At 37.5% G+C, this 13,771-nt stretch overlaps 1 protein-coding gene across 1 annotated transcript in view; it reads right to left on the reverse strand.

The window, feature by feature from the left end:
• sh3pxd2b (SH3 and PX domains 2B) overlaps window positions 1-13,771 on the reverse strand; it is an 83,818-nt gene that overhangs the window by 37,438 nt on the left and 32,609 nt on the right. The window contains exon 4 of the mRNA XM_055226395.1: window positions 12,617-12,693. Within this exon, the coding sequence (XP_055082370.1) occupies window positions 12,617-12,693 (77 nt within the window). The remainder of the gene's footprint in view (window positions 1-12,616; window positions 12,694-13,771) is intronic.

Here is a 13,771-nt window from a genome sequence, read left to right on the forward strand (position 1 = left end):
CCGGGATTAAAACAGAACCAAACCACGTCTACATCTGGACTAAACTGGACTCCGATCAGAACAAACGCTCCGTCATCCGAAATCACATATTTTCTCATATCGGTCAAACATAATTACCATCTCCGCCGACCCCGACCGTCACTCCAATAGCTCTGACCACTAAAGCCGCTCCTTTTGTGTTTATCCGCGAGGGCCAGCTCAGCACCGTCCATCACGCGTCCTCGTCCAGCTCCTCGCAAATGTAATACAACTAAGTGTTTCCTCGTGTCCTTTAGGGCCGCTTGTGTCTTTTCAAGTTCACTGTGTTATGTAACGCACTGCAGATGACAGATAAAACGCCACAGCCAAGTGCTCCAAGATACTGTCCTTGGGAACTGTTTTGTAATAACTGTAAATATATAGCACAACCGTAATGTCGTTTGGATCGTATAAACACATAACCAGGGGCAGGAGATTTAAAGGCCCGGCGCTCAATATTTTTCCATGTATTTGAGCCAAAATTGTCTTACCTCAGTACATATAAATACTGTATATACTGTATAAGCTGCTCTCGAAGTCACAATAAGTCTGCTGTGCACTGCTGTTTTATTGTCTGGTAATAAGGACGTGCGTATTAGCATGCTAGCTGTTGTTAGCTACTGTTTTTATTGTGATTCGAGGCTTTTCTGTTTAATGCAGCTCACTCTAAATATGTTATGTTTTGAGTGAGTGACATGGAGATGTAATCAGTGAAACAACGGGTGGAAAGTTAATGAGGACACCATTTCTTTGGGGGGAAAATAGTTTTTATTTATTTATTTTTATGATTTATTTATTTATGTATGTATTTATTAATTTATTTTTATTATTTATTTATTTATATTATTATTTTTATCATTTTTTATTATTCATTTACTTTTACTATTTATTTTTATTTTATTTATTTTTATTATTTATTTATTTATATTATTATTTTTATCATTTTTTTATTATTCATTTACTTTTATTATTTATTTGTATTTTATTTATTTTTATTATGTATTTATTTTTATTTTTTATTTTTATTTTATTCTATTATCATCATCACCACTATTATTTTTATTTTTTATTTTTTTGCTGTATATTTTATTCATATTTAATCTGTTAACTGCCATTACAAAGTGTACACCCGAGAGCAGGAATTAATCATTATTAAAGCTGCAAAATGTAACTTTTCCATGGAGAGGGCCTGTTATCTGCTTGCCTTACGTTGCCTGGAATGTTCCACAGTACAGCAAATAAACCTAAAATCAATGAATAGCCACATTACAGGTCTGATCCGTGGAGAGGAGACCCCGCTCACTTAAAAAAAATGCATGTTTAAAACCGTACTGTGGAACATTACAGGCAAAGCAAAACATCTTTATGGTAAGAGATGCAGAAAAGTTCCACAGTGAATCTTCAAGTGAATTAAATGCGTAGCTAAAAACAACACGGCGCATATGTGCAACGAGCTAACGGAGGAAATATTTGACTTATATCGATCGTACAGCGTCTTTCCAATGCGCTGATCCAGGGAAAAAGTCAAAATATTATAAATTAAATTAGTATAATGATGTAATTGTTTAGCTTCAGATGACATCATGACTTTCTATAGGACAATATTACTTAACGCAGATGGAAATTAATGTTAAAATGCAGATTAGTGTCGTAAAACAGTGAGTTCTTGGGTCTAGTCACGAATATAAATGATCAGGTTCAACATTCGTGCGTTTACTTTTCATATTTCATGGCAAAGTGCGACGTGATCGATAGAAAAACTGTCTCTCGTCCCTGAGAGTGCGACACCATCAGACATTCATCTAGAACACATGTGTCAAACTCAAGGCCCGTGGGCCAAATGCGGCCCGCCACGTCATTTTATGTGGCCCGTGACAAAGGAAATTAAAAGGTTTGACTGTCTTAAAATGTCAGTTTATTCTTAGATACAGTTAAACAGCCATTTTTTCACGTCTATGCAAATCCATATGTAATATTTGTAACTTGAATAAGCGATAAATATAGAAACGGTTAATTAACAAGATTAAAAAGTATTTATTGTACATTAAATTTGGTTACATTTAGTGACATTTATCTTACAGTTAGTTACATCTGGCCCTTTGAAAACAACCATTTTGTTGATGTGGCCCTTTGTGAAAATGAGTTTGACGTCCCGGATCTAGAATCTGAAAACTACCAATGTATAGACTGTGTGAAGACGTGGACTAAGCGAGTGTGACGTCAAATGAAGCTCGTCGACGCTAGCGGTTATAGCGACGAATTTAGAGCCGAGTTGCACGATAGGAACTCCGACTGTGAGTATCATAGCAACCAAAGAGCCAATCCGGAGCGAGGATGTTGAAGGTAACGCCTCTTTCCCGTCCGCACCGCTGGATTAGCATTAGCAGGGAGCGAGCGATTAGTAACACTGTCAATCAAACCTGTTGCTAACGCTAACGGGAGCGAACTTAGGTAAAGACGGCGCCTGATTTGTCTGTTATTAATGTTCGAATCTTGATTTACGGACACAATAGTGAAATAAAAACACGAGGATCAATCAATACGAACATTTTAAGACCAAAACGACGAGCGTGAAAGCAGCAGTTACGGAGAGACGAACTATTTGGTACGCGGCGGCTAGCAGGTTAGCGATGTCCATATGTCCAGCTATATACGATATTTTCCGGAGTATCGTTATCTGATTTCTGGAGTTATCTGTTATCGGTTTACTGCAAATATTTTCATAGATCACGTTTACATCAGCATTAGAAGGAACCGGAGCAGACACAGGGAGAACGTGCAAACTCCACCCAGAAAGAAGGACTTTATTACTGAGAGGTGAGGGCGCTAACCACTCTGCCACCATTTGAGCGCAGTATTTACTCAGTATTTTGTAGTTTTGCATGGTCTGGTATGAATATTTTTACTTTCAAGAATGCAGTAGTGAAAGAAGTACTCGATTTTGTTACTAGTGAAGTAAAAGTACAGACACTTGAGCAGGTTCAGGTTAAGTTTCACATGAGAAAGTATTAAAGTACCTGTTTAAAAATGTACTTAAAGAGTAAAAAGTAAAGTATTTCATGCAGATTTTGAGTCTTATAAAGCTTTGAATGTGATTTTGTGTCGTTTTTTTCAGCAGAAACAACTGAATCAACTTTTTATTTGTATATTTTGTTCGCTCAAATTATGAACTTGCTAAAAATAAACCTCAGCAATAAGAAATACTTTTCACTTCAGTTCAAAAATATAGTGGAGTAGAAAGTACAGATATTACGCTCAAATGTAGTGAAGTAAAAGTAAAAAGTATAATATGAATAACCTTGGCCACAAACGGCACCAACGCTGAACTATAATTACAGTATTTACCATATTTTTCGGAGTATAAGTCGCACTTTTTTCATAGTTCTTTATTATTATACTTTTTTTTTTGGCTGGTGCGACTTATACTCGGGCGAAAACCATCGACTGCGTACCGTATTTTCCAAAACGAGTACCCAAAACTTAAATTTGGACGCTTGACCGTGCGCAAAAATCCAAAAACGCTTCTTACTATTCCCTCTACGACTCTAAAAACACCTCCCATCTCTTCTGAACCGCAATAAAACGGCACGATTTTAACAGTTATCACAGTCACCACACCCTGAAGATACGGCGGCACCCAGAGGTCAGGAAACATCTTAAATTTATACCCCCCACGTGTCGGGCTGCGGCTGCTCACCTCATTACTATTCTCCCCGGAGACCACGCTGCAGGAGCCATTACTGCAAATGGACTTTATGGGTGTTCTTTACCGCGGGAGCATTAAGGTAATTGTGTGTGTGTGTGTGTGTGTGTGTGTGTGTGTGAAACAATAAGAAAAACAGTGAAAGGAAATGAGTGAATCCATTTGTGTCGTCCCGGATGTGCAGGGGGTTGTATAGAAGCGGATGGTGCGGTAGAACTGACCTGAATAAAGCCTCATATTGGATTATTGTGAAGGATTTAACAACAGATTCTTACGTAAACGGAATGAAACGGAGTAAAAGTACTGTATTTTCCAGAGTTTAAGTGACGCTTTTTCATAGTTTGTCCGGGGGTGCGACTTATACTCAGGTGCGACTTATATGTGGAATTATGAAAATATATAAAGTCACATCGTTGTTATTGTCACTCTAGGCTCGTGCACCAGTATCTACTCCTCCTGTACCACTAAAAACTTAAAATTTCAACGTTACGCTAATTTAAAAGACGTCTAAGAAACACTGAACGCTTCATCTTCCTCTGGAGTTGGTGGATTTGTTCAGAAGTGACACAGACGATGAAGAGTTCAGTGGATTTATTGATTTGTAGTGAGATCCAGAGTAAACTTGTTGCTTGTTTTTTCTGCTTTATTTATCTGATTGACTGTTAATATCTTATGTTAACAAACCAGACACGTGTTCAGTTCTGTCTGTGCTTCATGTCGCTGAATAAATATAAATGTGTTACGTTAGCGTGATGTACTGATATTCAGACTGTTCTTCTATATTTTATTATTATTATTATTATAACTTGACTTTAAAGATAAAATGTCTGCTCTTGGTCTCAGATTTTGTAAAATAAGTTTCCCCAAAATGCGACTTATACTCCAGCACATACATGTTTTTTCCTTCATTGTTATACATTTTTTGGCTGGTGCGACTTATACTCCAGAGCGACGTATAGTCCAGAAAATACGGTAGTAAAGTGCTGTACTTCAGTAGAAATTTGAGATATCTGTACTTAATTTTGATTTACCTTTTATTTAAATAATGTTAATAATATGTTTTTTGGTATTTTAGTGTTTTTATTTTGGTCGTCAGGTGGGAACTGTTGTTATTTTGTTTGTTTCCGTTGGACCGTTGATATAGACGCACGCCTGGATTACGAGCAGACGTGTGGCGTGTCGGTGATCCGAGCCAATTAAAGTAAAAAATAAAGTTAGTAAAAGCATATTTAAAGGTAAGTGTTTTGTAATTTTCATGTTTTTTTATTATTATTATTATTATTTTATTATTATACATTTCTAATTTATGTACCGTATTTTCCGGAGTATAAGTCGCACCAGCCAAAAAATACATAATAATGAAGAAAAAATATATATTCCACATATAAATCACATCTGAGTATAAAAATGTGACTTATACTCTGGAAAATACTGTGAATAATTTATAAAGATTAATCAAACCATCAGTAAAAGAATTATTTATTGCCCACACGAGGAGGATATACTTTTTACTTTTACTTCACTACATTTCAGAGCAGTATCTGTACTTTCTACTTCACTACATTTTTGAACTGAAGTGAAAAGTATTTCTTATTGCTGAGGTTTATTTTTAGCAAGTTCATAATTTGAGCGAACAAAATATACAAATAAAAAGTTGATTCAATTGTTTCTGCTGAAAAAAACGACACAAAATCACATTCAAAGCTTTATAAGACTCAAAATCTGCATGAAATACTTTACTTTTTACTCTTTAAGTACATTTTTAAACAGGTACTTTAATACTTTCTCATGTGAAACTTAACCTGAACCTGCTCCAGTGTCTGTACTTTTACTACACGAGTAATAAAATCGAGTACTTCTTTCACTACTGCATTCTTGAAAGTAAAAATATTCAAACCAGACCATGCAAAATACTACAAAATACTGAGTACTCTCAAATGGTGGCAGAGTGGTTAGCGCCCTCACCTCTCAGTAATAAAGTCCTTCTTTCTGGGTGGAGTTTGCACGTTCTCCCTGTGTCTGCTCCGGTTCAAAATATTTGCAGTAAACCGATAGTGGGCGCGATCAGAATAACTACAGTAATATCTCGAATAAACCCTGAAATTACGTCCCAAAAACACCTGATGTGTCAGTTAATCCGTGGATTTTTAGAGTAACTATTGTATTTGGAAGTACAAAGAATTGAAACAGTTTTATTTTTCATTTCCCACATTCTTTTGCCGTCATTTGCACATCTCTCCTTGTCAAAACTTGCTCTGGTATGAACAATCAGATAACTCCAGAAATCAGATAACCATCAGATTTTTAGTTGGAGCTGCAAGATTTATCTCAATCAAATCAAAATCGCAAAGGCGGCACTTTTTGAAGTAGCATAATTTCCTGCACAAACAAAATATGAGGTCTTATTCTGCATAAAAAAATGTTAGCTCTGTGGTTTAGATCTGAACAAATGTCCTGAAAAGTCCCTGTGTGTCAGATGCCCTTCCTGTGTGTCAGATGCCCTCCCTGTGTGTCTTATTCTGCAGAAAAACTGCTCCTGTGGTTCAGACCTGTACAGATCCTGGTCTTGGTCCTGGTTCTGGTCGTGGTTCTGATCTTGGTCATCGTCCTGGTCTTGGTCCTGGTCTCATTCCTTGTCTTGGTTCTGGTCTTGGTCCCGGTCTTGGTCCTGACCTTGATTCTGGTCTTGGTCCCGGTCTTGGTCCTGACCTTGGTTCTGGTCTTGGTCCCGGTCTTGGTCCTGACCTTGGTTCTGGTCTTGGTCCCAGTCCTGGTCCTGACCTTGGTTCTGGTCTTGGTCCCGGTCTTGGTCCAGATCTTGGTTCTGGTCTTGGTCCAGATCTTGGTTCTGGTCTTGGTTCTGATCTTAGTCATGGTCTTGGTCCTGGTCATGATCTTGATTCTGGTTCTAGTCTTGGTCTCGGTACCGATCTTGGTCCTGGTCTTGGTCCCAGTCCTGGTCATGATCTTGGTTCTGGTTCTGGTCCTGGTCCTGGTCTTGGTTCTGGTCTCGATCCAGGTCATGATCTTGGTCCCGGTCTTGATCTTGATCCTGGTCATGTTCTAAAATGTCCCTGTGTGTGTCAGATGCCCTCCCTGTGTGCGTCAGATGCCCTCCCTGTGTGTGTCAGATGCCCTCCCTGTGTGCGTCAGATGCCCTCCCTGTGTGCGTCAGATGCCCTCCCTGTGCGTCAGATGCCCTCCCTGTGCGTCAGATGCCCTCCCTGTGTCTCCTCAGTGTCTTATTCTACATAAACTGCTGTCTCTGTCATTTCGACCTGTACAAACATGTTCTGAAATGTAATCTGATTATTAAAACATGAAAACTCAAATTTAATCGCAATTTGACATTTTTCCCAGTTGGTTCGGCCCTGGAGCGTTTAAACAAAGCCACTGTAAATCTCTCTCTCTGCTTCTAAACTCCCCTGCGCTATGGCAACAGTTACTACCCATCTGTAGCTTTGCAGTGAAACTTTTCCCCCTTGGATAAGCACATACCAGCTGACCGCTCCGACTTCTCCAGGGGAATTCCACTGGAGCCGGAGTTTAGGCCTCAGCTGTGCACGGAGCTGACTCAGGCCTCGCAAGTTTAAACAACAAAATCCAAAAAAAAAAGCAAAACACGGCTCTCCTTTCACCTTCACAACCTGCGCTCCATGTGTGGGTGAACAAACTGCGAAAGAACTGTTTTTAATCTGTGTGCGAGGAGTTTGTGGTGTTTCAAATTCGATTTCGATACTAAGGAATAAACTTAGACGCTCAAAACCGATTCTGATGCCCCGTCTCCTGTCCAGTACAGAATGTGTTCACACAAATTTACATAAACGTTGGATCGCAGTGTGACTCTGAAGTGCTGTACGTTTGCGATTTGTTTTCTCCCCGACAAAACCCACAATGTCGACGAAACGATAGAGACAATAGAGAGACGAGAGAGAGATGAGAGAGAGACAAGAGAAAGATGAGAGAGACGAGAGACACGAGAGAAACGAGAGACACGGAAGAGACAAGAGAGACGAGAGAGAGATGAGAGACACGAAAGAGACGAGAGAAACAAGAGAAAGACGAGAGAGAGACCCAAGTTCCGTACAGTTCACCTTTCACAGTCGCGCTGTTCAGACAAATTTACATAAACGTTGGATCGCAGTGTGACTCTGAAGTGCTGTACTTTGCGATTTGTTTTCTCCCCGACAAAACCCACAATGTCGATGAAACGTTCTGCACCGACAAAGACGCCTACGAAGGTTTGAACTTTGAGAGAGTTTAAACGAGAGAGAAATGTGAGAAAATGTGAACGCCTGTGTGAGAAAAGTGTATAAAGTGTGTGGTGAGGGGTTTTACAGCAAAAAAACATAGAAAATAAATGTAAATAAATAAAGTTTTCTGTTGTGTATCCATAGACACGTTTGAATTCTGCGTTCGAAACATTCTTCAAAGCTGCTGGGACAATATTTTCTTATTGTGCACGTCTCAGGTTGATGGGAAACCAAAAATAAAAAAAACCCAAAAGACACGGAGAGAACATGCAAACACTGCACTGAACAGCACCACCCAGACAAAAAAAACAACAACAAAACAAAAAACAGGACCTTCTTACTATGAGACAATTTTCTCCTAAAATTATAAAAAAAACTAAATTACACAGTACAGGAAAACGTTTATTTTTATTTCTCAAACAACAGGTCTTCATCTTTAGTTTCATTCTATAAAACTGAACTTATTTTTAAATATTTATGAAGGTTTGAACTTTGAGAGAGTTTAAACGAGAGAGAAATGTGAGAAAATGTTAACGCCTGTGTGAGAAAAGTGTATAAAGTGTGTGGTGAGGGGTTTTACAGACAAAAACATAGAGAATAACTGTAAAAAATAAAGCTGATACTTCGCGGATTTCGTCTAATGCGGGTTATTTTTAGAACGTGACCCCCACGATAAACGAGGGACCACTGTACTCGTCTATGTGTCTTATTTTTGTTCTGATACAGCTCAAAAATCGGTCTAAAGCGACTCAGAAAAGGTTCATTTCCGGCCTGCGAATGTGACTTTTTCAGTATTGATACCTCCTCAAATGAATATCTAGTTCCGATGCTAGTTTTAGTATCGATTAGCCTCAGATTTGCAATACCTTTGGTTCACTTTGTCAGCAAAAGTATCAAATAATGAGTGTATAATGAAGTATCAGCTAATAAAACTAAAATAAAACGTGTTTGCTGCGTCGATCATCAATCAAAACCCACTGAACTCACTTTTAAGTAAACCGTCTTTATCTTTAACTGCGATTACAACATTCCCCGACGTACACATTCCTGTTACGCTCCTCGTCGTCTGACAATAAACTCAGTCTGAAGTATTCCAGTAAACCTCCATACCCGCTGAGACAGACCAATGACCCTGCTCCCCTCCCAAACGCTCCCCTTTCACCCATAACTGCTTAAAGATGTTCCCTACACACACCGGCTGCGCATTCCTCTGGTTCCATATGTGGATCCACGCAACATTTCAATTATCAGGTCTACGGGTTTGCGCTCGTACTCGTATAGAAACTACAATCACAGCTGAACCTCGACCTGCAATTAGAGGTCAATAGTTCAAAACAGAGGTTGCACTAGCGCTGATTCGTGATCGACTGCAGGTTTTTTGGGGGTTTACGTACTAAGGATTCAGATCAGGGAGAGTTATTTTACGTTTAAACCAACTGGATTCAGATCTGGCAAACCAAAATGTGAGGATCATTCTGCGTTTTTGATTGGGTAATGGGCTAGTAAAAGAAAGTTCAAAGATGTCAGCTGGACAAAAAGTTGTAGGAGTGAAAACGTTTTGTTGCGCTTCTTCAGTTTGGGTTGGATTATTGGTGGACGTTTTCTTTCCTAAAAAAATTTACTTCTTAACTCCCCTCTCAAACCGTTTATTTTCTCTGACTAAGATCTGTACCTCACTATCCATCTACCTCTCTATATATAAAGAAGTGGTTAGCAATTTTCAAATAGAGATGAACCGCAGATTGGTGTCCTGAGCTGCTCTTGCGACAGTGTTGGTTGCATTTCTCTTTGTTTTTCCAATAAAGTGCTCACTGCAAAGCAAAAGCATGTCCATGGAGATGAGCTACAGTGAGACTCTAGCCAGAAATAACCAAAAAATCCCCAGTACTGCAAAAAAAATGTACACACGAAAAATACTAACCCGCTACACTTCTTCAGCTCTGGTCAGATTACTGTTGGATATCGTCTTTCCTTAAAAAAATACCTCTTTAACTCCCCTCTCAAACCATTTCTTTTCTTTGACTAAGATCTGTACTTCACTATCCGTCTACCTCACTATATATAAAGGAGTATTTGGTGGTTTTCAGATGGAGATGCACAGCAGATTGGCGTCCTGAGCTGCTCTTGCGACAGTGTTGGTTGCATTTCTCTTTGTTTTTCCGATATAACGCTCACTACAAAGCAAAAGCATGTCCATGGAGATGAGCTACAGTGAGACTCTAGCCAGAAATAACCAAAAAATGTAAAATGAAATGAATGTAAATGAAAATGAACACACAAAAAATACTGACACGCTATTCTTGTTCAGTTCTGGTCAGATTAAAGGTGGTACATCGTCTTTCTTTTTTTAAAAATGGCTCTTTAACTCCCCTCTCAAACCATTTATTTTCTCTGACTAAGACCTGTACCTCACTATCCTTCTCCCTCTCTATCTATAAAGAAGTGATTAGCAGTTTTAAGATGGAGATGCACAGCAGATTGGCGTCCTGAGCTGCTCTTGTGACGGCGTTGGTACATTTCTCTTTGTTTTTCCGATATAAATCTCACTGCCGTCTTCACTTCATTAAGATTCTAGCCAAAAATAACCAAAAAATGTCCCAGTAGTGCAAAGAAAACGTACACACGGAAAATCCTGACCCCCAAAAAACATAGTTCCAGTTTTCATATACTGAACGATAAGACGATATAGTAATTATCATGACAGGCCTACTAAGAATAAATCAACAAACTAAGTCCTGTTTGTGAAATTTCTAATCTACAGAAAGAAATTTACATTCCCTACCTCAAACTGGGGATTTAAATGATAGTTTTGTCTGAAATTTGGTAAAAAATAATGATTGTCCAGGTGAGGTGTTCATCCATGTATGTATTTATCTGTCCACCGGGAAAACATACATAAATTAGGTATGCTATCCTTTTTATTCTATGCTAATGTGTTTCTTTAACGCGTGTGGAGAGTAATTCCTGATTAAAGCATCTGGAGTCATGGGGTCTTGGATTATTAGACCTCCACTATTTATTTTTAGTGATACAAATTGATAAAAGTCATGGAACATCATAAGGATATAACACTACTTTGCAACTTATCATGCTAATATCAAAGTCAGCATTATAAACTACCACACAACGTCCAAAAGAAGCGTTTTTTTAATGCGTTATATGTGTAATAAAAATGTCTACGAGTTCAGCCTATAGAGTAAAATGAGTGAGTAAGCACTAGGTCAGATTTAACCTTTAAAAAAACGTCTGCAAATTCCAGCGCTCTGGGGAATAAATGTTGGTGAATGCAGAGAAAATGCTTTGAGGCTAAACTTGTAAAAACTGAGAAGAAAAAAAAAAAAAAAAAAAAGCATGGTCTGGACAGAGGAGTGCTGAGTGGAGCCGACTCAGCACCTGCAGCAAGTTTAACGCTCCCATGAACCTCAGCCGCCTCTGCGTCCTGCCTGATTTCACTCCGTATTTAAAAACTGCCTCATCTGTTGTTGTTTTTTTGAGGTTTTCATCGTGTTCTACCACTGCTCCCTCATCAAAAACAAACCTGGAGTTTTATTTTGGTTCATTTATGTTTGTCATTAACCCTAGCGGCGAGGTTCTTTTGTTCTCAGCCTCAAAAATCATCTTCTCAGCTTTAATTTTACCGGGATTGTTACATCACAGGTAAAAATGTAAAGGTTTCCTGCGCTTGTTTTCCAAGTCGTCCAATCGCAGCCGTTGTTTTATGACGCCTGATTGAGCACGCCCAACACGCTGCTTGTGGTTAATTCCCACTTCTGCAAACAACTAATCCAGAAAAGGGAACGTTTGATTTGTGTGAGTTCATGTGTTATTTTAAGGTCTAAAACATGAGATGCCAAAGCAAAAATACTCAAGAGTATACAAATAATGAGTAATATATGTTCCTTAAAAATTGGGTAAGATTTCCTTAGATTTTCAAGTCACTTTTTATTTTTTTAATATATTTTTTTTAATTTTATTTATTTATTTTTATTTTTTATTGCATTTTAAACAGAGCACCCATGAAAAAGACAGCCCAAGTTTCTCAATGAGTTCAAGATAAAGAAAGAAAGAAGATTTTTTATGGCAAATTTGTGACACGGCAATTAAAATTTGATTATAATTTTTGACTTTTCTAACTTTCTATTGTTGATTTTCTAACTTTCTGTTGGTTAAATCAATTCTCATGTTCAGCCCAAAGAGGCGACTGCTGCTGTGATTTTGAGCTTTACAAAAATAAATTTAATTGGATAAATATTAATTCACATTTGCAGCTAATCACGAAGAACCAAATCCTTGCAATTTCGTACGATTTTGTTTATTTTATACAAAAAAATACCCAAAAATGAATAGTCGTCGTTAATAAATTTAGGTTTTCAGTTCAATAAATTCACATAACTGAGATTTTGTGAATTGTCTTTGTGTTTACTTGCCCAATATGAGCTAAAATGTGACGTCGCTTTTCTTTTAGGCTGTGAAAACGTGTAAATTCCCCTCCACGCTCAGACACTGTGGGTGGTTAACTGACTATTGTCTTTTCTCTGTCTACGTGTTGTCTTTAATCTAGAAGCATAACCAGTGCAGCAAAGAGTTTATTTAAACACTAAAACCTCAAGAACCACATTTGAAAATGTGATGTCGTACTTACCCTGCAGTACTCGTTGATGGGTCTGAGCCTCTTCATGGCCACGTCCCTGATGTGACTTCTCCTGAACAGGATTTTACCTAGAAACAAGAAAAAGGCTGTGAAAAAGTGATCAAGAAAAACTGTGTGTGCCGACATTTTAGTACAGAGCAGTTTTGTGTTGTCCATGTGGCCCTGTTGTATTTTGTTATTATTGTATTTTTTGGACCATAAGTCGCTCTGGAGTATAAGTCGCACCAGCTAAAACATGTATAATAATGAAAAATAAATACATAAAACATATATACGTCGCTCTGGAGTATAAGTCGCGTTTTTTTGAGGAAATTTTACAAAATCCGAGACCAAGGGCAGACGTTATTATAACTTGCCTTTAAAGATAAAATAATAATACAAATAATATAAAATAAAATAAAAATTAAATAATAAAATCGAAATAATAATAAATTAAAAATAAAATAAATTAAAACCCTAAAATACCAACATTATTTAAATAAAAGGTAAATCTAACATTATTTAATTAAAAATAAATCAAAATTATGGCAGTAAAAAAGTATCCACTTTAAAATCTATGGAAGTAAAGTACAGATACCTAAAATTTCTACTCAAGTACTGTACTTTACTACCGTATTTTTCAAAGTATAAGTTGCTCTGGAGTATAAGTCGCACCAGCCAAAAAATGACATAATAATGACGAAAAAAACATATATAAGTCGCACTGGAGTATAAGTGACATTTTTGGGGAAATTTATTTTACAAAATCCGAGACCACAGACATTTTATCTTTAAAGAAAAGTTATAGTAATAATAATGATAAAATATAGAACCGGCTGAATATCAGTACATCACGCTAACGTAACACATTTATATTTATTCAGCGACATGAAGCACAGACAGAACTGAACACGTGTCTGGTTTGTTAACGTAAGATATTAACAGTTAAACAGATAAATAAAGAAGAAAAAACAAGTTTACTCTGGATCTCACTACAAATCAATAAATCCAGATGAAGACGAGAAATTATATATATTAATAATACGACTACGGATGAGGAATTACACTGACCCTAATGTTCTACTATCGAACAGCAGAGTTTTACATATTCAACATTTACAAAGCCAAAAACTGGGAGCGTTAATAAAACAGAGTGGGTTTAGTCCT

Source organism: Periophthalmus magnuspinnatus, chromosome 14, assembly GCF_009829125.3.
Source record: "Periophthalmus magnuspinnatus isolate fPerMag1 chromosome 14, fPerMag1.2.pri, whole genome shotgun sequence".
Classification (NCBI taxonomy): domain Eukaryota; kingdom Metazoa; phylum Chordata; class Actinopteri; order Gobiiformes; family Gobiidae; genus Periophthalmus; species Periophthalmus magnuspinnatus.